The sequence below is a fragment of the Notothenia coriiceps genome, unplaced genomic scaffold, assembly GCF_000735185.1.
Source record: "Notothenia coriiceps isolate Sejong01 unplaced genomic scaffold, NC01 NC01_scaffold00037250, whole genome shotgun sequence".
NCBI lineage: Eukaryota > Metazoa > Chordata > Actinopteri > Perciformes > Nototheniidae > Notothenia > Notothenia coriiceps.
In genome coordinates, this window is record NW_011369951.1 from 12703180 (window position 1) to 12710648 (window position 7469).

The 7469-nt window shown below is 40.7% G+C and overlaps 1 protein-coding gene across 1 annotated transcript in view; it reads left to right on the forward strand.

The window, feature by feature from the left end:
* Positions 1-577: 577 nt before the first annotated feature.
* Positions 578-7469, forward strand: part of afap1l1b (actin filament associated protein 1-like 1b) — a 9878-nt gene continuing 2986 nt past the window's right edge. The window contains 11 exon segments of the mRNA XM_010796737.1: positions 578-806; positions 1113-1213; positions 1871-1988; positions 2103-2192; positions 2339-2550; positions 3424-3603; positions 3702-3794; positions 4403-4505; positions 5769-5924; positions 6347-6561; positions 6672-6875. Coding sequence (XP_010795039.1) covers positions 578-806; positions 1113-1213; positions 1871-1988; positions 2103-2192; positions 2339-2550; positions 3424-3603; positions 3702-3794; positions 4403-4505; positions 5769-5924; positions 6347-6561; positions 6672-6875 — 1701 coding nt within the window.

Below are 7469 nucleotides of genomic sequence, written 5' to 3' on the forward strand. Positions count from 1 at the left end.
CTGTTAAGTAACTTGAAAAATAACCATAATAACCGACATGAAAAAATATCGTGATATATATCGTCTATCGTGATACTGCTTGAAAAATATCGTGATAATATATTTTTCAATATCGCCCACCCCTACTGCAAATCCACAACAACACTGCATAAGACACAGAACAGTAATTGTATTGCATTTAGAAAAACATGCACACGGACCTTGAATCTTCCTGCGGTGTTTACAGTAGATCCTTGTTTATCTAGGAGACGTACAGTAGGATGTCCGAGAGGATGAAGGGATTAAGGTAAGAGGATAAAGAGAGGATAATGAGAGGAGGTCAGGGTGAGGAGACATGCAAAACATCCTGGTAGGTACTGCACAAGTCCTCACAGTTACTCTTAAGGTGTTTACACATGTTAGCATATTCCACTTAAATTCAGCTTTTTACAACTTTGGGGATTCATTTCTTACGCTGATTCAATAACACTTCCAGGAAATCAGCGTGTTATTGCAAACTTTTCCACAAATATTCTTCAGTTATCTAGCAAAATACTTACAAGCTCCAACCTGCCTCTCTGAATTAATATGTGTAAACATGCAGATTTCTCAGTATTTATCCTCGTTGCCTTTTTCCTCTGTCTCTGTACACTGTGCTAATCCTGCCTCTCATGACCCGAGCGGCCATCACAATCCTCACCCTAACTTTGATCCGATTTCTAACCACTCATTTATTTTTCCCACAGTTAACGGATCAGACGTCTACATGAACAGCTGTCTCTATGGCAACGGCACCAGCTTTGTGGAGTCTCTGTTTGATGGTTTTGGTGAGAAAAAATGTGACTTGTGTAAAAATGTCCACACAATTTTTAAAATCATCAAAGTGTATAATATTTGAACATGTATTATGATTCTATCCACTATATTCCTAAATGTATTTACTTAATTTAATTTGTATTGCTATTTAACTGTATTTGATTTGATTACGGTGTAAAAGATTTTGTGTTTTATATTAGATTTCTTGTTTTTTATATTTTACGTATACACCATGACATCAAGTCAAATTCCTAGCATGTGCGAACCTACCTGGCAATAAACCTGATTCTGATTCTGATATGTGTTTCTGATTACAGACTGTGATTTGCACATGCTCAGTGCCTCTCCAGTGGAGCAGAAAGAGCTGAAAGAGCAGAAAGAAGAAGAGGAGAAGCCTCTGATCGACCCTGAAAAATCTGTAAGTCATTCAAAGTAAAGTCGGGCAATATCATTTTATTATATCAATCAGTCAAGCCAAGGCTTCTGTCAAATCGTTTTTTTTCTAGCTCTACAAGGTTCCTAACTGAGTCAGAATGACCTTGAAGTATTAAAAGCTGGTGGAGTTCTCTATATGCTTAGGAAAGGTGCTTCAATGTTCCCTTTCTTAGCGCCTTTAGCATAGGGAACACTCCATCCTTTATGGTAAATGGACTGTATTTATGTAGCGCTTTATCCAGTCTGTACGACCCCTCAAACTGCTTTACATTCACTGGTCATCATTCACCCATTCACGCCTCCTTCATGCAGATATTGCTCAGGGAAGCTAGCATTCATAAAACACACTCACACTGTTAGCCATGCGGAGCAATTCAGGATTAAGTATCTTGCTCAAGGATACATCAACAATTAAAGCGACTCATCAAACCTATGTTTCATAATTATGTAGCCTATAAACAACCTCCCACTCTGTTAACACAATGGTGGTTTTTTCTTTGTACGTTTTCCTTCACATCATCATTGACCTTATTACGTTTTACATACATTTGAAGGAAAAGAGTTCAGGAAATAACATTTTACTATTTCACCGCAGCCCATTTGTCTCCGTTACTTTAACTTTGGTTATCTTTCACCTCAGACCCCGACTGACACGCCTCCTCCAGTGCCAATCACACCCCTTCCTGATGACTACTATGAAGAGGCAGTCCCTCTAAATCCTGGAACCACGCCTCAGTACATTACCAACAGCGTCAACAGTTCAGTAAACAGTCTCCTGACACAGATCTGCTCACTCATGATTAAATATAACCAACATAATTATTAAAAGGTTCCTTTTATCTAACCTCGCAATTTCTACTGTTCTCCTGCAGCCTCTATGCACTCTGTGGAGGATGCCTACTATGAAGATGCAGACAATAACTACCCCATCACCAGGATTAACGGACCGCCCAAAAACTCCTGTATGTTTTTTCTCTCTTGCACTTCCAATTCCAATTCACAAATGAAAATGTCAGCATGTTTTGATAATCTAGTATGTAGAGTACATTAAACAGAACCAGACATTGTTCTAAACATGAATCTTTTATGTTATTTTTTTGATGCTCAGACAATGACTCCGATGCTCTGAGCAGCTCCTACGAGTCTTACGAAGAAGACGAAGACGAGGCCAAAGGGCGGGAACAAGCTCAGAGATGGACGGCTGAGGAGAGCACAGAAGGACCCGTCAGAGACTGCCGCATCTGTGCCTTCCTACTGCGGAAGAAACGCTTCGGCCAGTGGACCAAACAGCTGATCGTTGTGCGAGACAATAAACTGCAGGTTAATAGAGATTTTTATGGCTGTTTAATTCAAACTAAAGGATGTAATGTATATCAGGTGTTAATCAGTGTGTATTGAGAGTAGACATCATGACAAATAACCTGTACATTGTTCTATCCTATCGTTGATCTTCTTCATATATATATCCTTTATTTAACCAGAGTAAAAGAACTAAAATCTCTTTTCCAAGAGTGACCTGGCCAAGAAGGGCAGCATGAACAAAGTTACAACGGATAAAATACAGGCAGACAAATACAGCTGTAAAACACAAATAAATTGGCACATTAGCCCGTCAATATGCAAAATAAAAGAAACAAACAAACATAACATTATATTTATATATTAAGTATTTATAATATAATGTCAGGTGACCAAACTGGAGAGATATTAGCACTACCCCAGGCATCCATAGATGTGTTTTGAAAAAGCGATGAAAGAGTGTTAACAATATGAATACAAAGCCATATTAGAAAGACTCTCATTACATATCATTTAGCTGAGGCTTTTATCCAAAGGGACTTACAATAAGTGCAAGAAAGGAAAGGAAATGCTTTTGTTTTCTGGTGGGAATCGTAACATTAAAACAAAATTACTAAAACATTTTCAAACGTTCCATTTCCGTATCAAAGTCAAATAGCATTTTTGGTGACTTGTGTTGTCTCACTATTTTAATTGAACTATTCATATCTTAAACTGCACTCTAACTTTTATTCATGTATTTCGTGTTTTAATGTTTTATTATCTTTGCTTTTTAATGACTGTTTTTAAATGCCATTTTCTTAATGTCTTTCATTTTTCGTAAAGCACTTTGAATTGCCTTCTGTTGAAAGGTGCTATATAAATAAACTTGCCTTGCCTTTGTCTCTTTGACAGTGTTTTAAGAGCATCAAAGAGAGCACCCCCCACACAGAGCTCCCGCTGAATCTGTGCAACGTCATCTACGTCCCGAAGGAAGGCCGGAAGAAGAGACACGAGCTGCGCTTCTCGCTGCCCGGAGGCGAAGCTCTAGTCCTGGCTGTTCAGAGTAAAGAGCAGGCCCAGAGGTGGCTCAAGGTGCTTCACATCACAGGGCTGTGACACGGGGGGGGGGATGGCTGGGGGGGGGAACAAGAGGTTTTTAATGTGAGGATTTTCTTTCTTTCTAAAACAAGGTGGTGCAAGATGTGGGGAGCCAATGTAGCAACACTGAAGCACTGGATGGATCCACTTCTCCTATTATACAAAGGAAGTTGGAGATCGACAAGGTGTGCTTGTGTCTTTGTTTCTCTTCAGTATTTCCTTTCTGTTTTCCTGTGTCTGTCACAAGATAAACCAGACACAAAATGTCTTCCCCAGATGTGTCTGCCTAACAGTTGCCTCTCACAATGTTTGAGTTTAACTTCACTGTACTATCTTTTTCTTCATTTACTCTTTCATTCTGAATATACACTCTAGTACATTTCAATGTTGCTGAGATCACTCCTTCAGCCCACGCATGACACAACTGTTCCTTTGCCTCCCAGTTATAGTAAGTGAGGTGACATTATTGCGGTTGCTGAGCTGGCCACTTTTCAAAGAGCTTCAAACCCTCAACAAAGTTTTGGCAGGCAGCACACAGAGAGAGAGAGAGAGAGAGAGAGAGCCAATGGGCTAAAGGCATGGTGACATGGCAGTTACACCCCATGTTGGCAGGATAGTTTTCCAAAGTAAATACAACCTTTTTCAATGATACTCTGTGTCCTTTTTGTTGACACTACCTGATCAGCTAAAGGACAGAAGGGTTTGTTCAAATAGGGTATATCTGTTAATAAGTAACAGTCCTGTCTTCTTCTTTAACAAGAATACATCATTATTAATTATACTTTCTCTGCAGGTGCTGCAGTGTGAGCGGCAGGCGTCAGACTCAGACAGCGGGCCAATAGCAGAACAGCAGCTCATTGCACATGGAGCAGGGCGGGACAGCATCGATTCACTCAGTAGGTTAACCTTTATAATATGCCAGCAATTATTGTAACTATCGGCTCTTTTTTTAAATGTCGCTTTAATAAAACAAGCTCAATAAAATGGAATGGGGCCCCTCTGTTATGATTGGTCAACTGATTAGAGATGTCCCGCCCCTTAGCCAATCACTTACAATGTGTCGGAATGCTAGCCAATAGAAGCGCAAGTGTCAGGTAGTGAAGTCACTATGTTGCAGAAGTAAACAAAGGACTATAATCAAGGAATCATTTGAGGAAGGGGGGGGGGGAGTGTTGGAGAAAAAGTCCCTCTGGAGGAAATGGTTGTGTTTTATGATTTTCCAAAAATAACTTTAACAGTAATACATATTTAATGATTTTCCTATGACGTCTTGAGGCAGACTTGTACTGTAGGAAAAGCGCTATTAATAGAATTGGTTGCACCATATTCTAACCTATACATTAAATAAGGCCTGGATCCTTACTTTTTATTGGAGGAAGTGAAGGCCTCGCTTTCCGAAAATGTCGTTACTTTCACAGTCTTGACCTCAACTCCACACTCAACGAAGGCACACACTCAAACACACACATCCTTTTAAGATACTGATCTAAAGAACATACACTATTTTTGTTCATACATCCACAACATCAGGAAGCGTAAAGCAGGGGATCCGTGATGTTGGGTCAGTATATGGGTCAAACACAGTCCTGTTGTTACAACCTGTTTACTGTTCGAGCGGCTCTGAACCTAAAGAGACATGAGAGAGAGGGAGAGACAGGAAGTGAGGCGCGAACAGATATGACATCCTTCCTGTACTCTTCCTGTGATTGTCTCCCAGTGACATCACAGGATATGGGGCGGACACGGCGCTGCAACACCTGGTCCACGCGGTATGACCCCGCAAACACAATACATAAAATACTTCTCTGAATACAATGTGTTATTGTGGAATACTACAATGAGTGAGGACTTGTCCCTTAGTTCATTCCATTTGAGTGTTTTAATGTAACTTTTGTGTATTATTTGTATTAGACCGTTGTATTGGCACTGCTAATGTGACGTTAACACAGACATATAGTATGCGAGTGAGGAAACATTCTAAGATACCCCTCCATGATGCTGTATTTTTGTATGTGTCTGTCAATATTTTCTCAACCAATAAACCTAATTCCCTCCAGGATAATAAATGTATTTCTTGTTCTGATATATCAAGCGCTCCTCGCCTCTATGTCCACATTGTCAGCTCCAGCACAATCTGACCAGGGTGTGTTTGATTTCAGACAGGGGGAAGCGCGGTCCGTTCTCAGACCTGACGGGGTCCATGAGCCGGGCAGCAGGGAAGAAAATCAATCGGATCATCACTTTCTCCAAAAAGAAACCTCCTTTACCGGGAGATCCACCCTCATTTATTGTTCACCATGACAACCCACGCTCTGGTGAGGACACAAACTGATCAAGAGGCTGTTTGGTTGATTCCATTTTTGGCTAGTTTGTGAATTGCTTATTTAAAGGACTGTTTATTATTATATAAATTGCGTAAGTATGTGTAGTTTTACGTCAGTTTGGTTCAAAACGAATGGATTCAGATAATAACAAATCTGAGACACAAAACACTTGAAAACGCTGTAAAATGATTTCATATTTCCTTACTTTTCTTTTGAAGAACTCAAATACATTTATTTGACCTTTTATTTATTCTTAATGAGATACAATGCGCCCTCAGGAGTGAGCCAAGTTAAAATCCTGAAAAAATGGTTTACAGGACAAACACAGAGAAGTAACAAAATACATCATATTGATCAATTCGAAAGATGAAGCCACTTAAAGATGACCCCCCCCCTCTCCTCTCTCTCTGCAGGCTTCCTCAGTGTGTGTCTGAGCGGCTCTTGGAAGGAGCTTTGGTGTGTTGTGCGAGGAGGGAACCTGTACCTGCAGAAAGACCCCGGGGACCAGCGGCCTGCGGTCATCGTGGTGCCGCTCAAAGGTGCAGAGGTGCTGACAGGAAGCCTCGGCCCCAAACATCCCTTCTCCTTCTGCATCCTGCAGGCGGGCATCGAACTAGCATCTATGGAGGTACTAGAATCTAGATGGATGGGTTTTCTATTCACATCATTATGGACACAGATGAGGCAGAAAGTGAACCTGAGGAAAACTGAGTATCTTTGTGTGTGTGTGTCCATCAGACCAGCTGCTCAGAGGACCTGGGCCGCTGGCTGGGTGTGTTGTTTGCAGAGACCGGCAGCACCACTCTCCCTGAGGAGCTGCACTATGACTACATCGACGTGGACACACTCACCGATATCCGGCACGCGGCTAGAAACTCCTTCTTGTGAGTCACTTCCTACAGAATACGTTTACAATGTTTGCACACATATTCCTCTTCAGTTGTCTGACTCTTATCGTGGGCTTTAAAGGTATTATACAGTTTTTCATCAATATATTACAGGTCTCAGATATATACAAAACATGTCTCTGAAGTGTTTGGCTCGAAACACCAAACAGATCCCCCATTGTAGCATCCCATAATCCCCTCTGTTTCAGCCCTGTTTCCAAAGTGCTGATTCTCTGTTTCTTTAGATGAAAATAAGGAGCCACGCCCCTCTGAGAGATATTTGGTTAAAAAGAACACCATGGTGCTCTAGGAGGAGATTCAGGTTATAAGATGGGGGGGTTGCCTTAGTTGCTGATTGGCTATTGGTTACACAAGCCAAAAAATCGTTGTGACATCATAAAGTGACCAAAATCTGATCAGCTCATTTTCAGAAAGGTTTTTATATATAAAAGGATCAGGACAAAAAGAGAGAGAATCTTTTTTCCTGAAACTTTCAGAATCTATTTACACAGAGGGGACACATGTTGATGTATACAAGACATGAACAAGTGGATTTTGCAAAATAGGTGACCTTTAAGTCAATTTGAAGTGTATCAGGATCATCTATGAAAATACACACTTTATCTGGCCCATTGCAGAAACTTTAGAC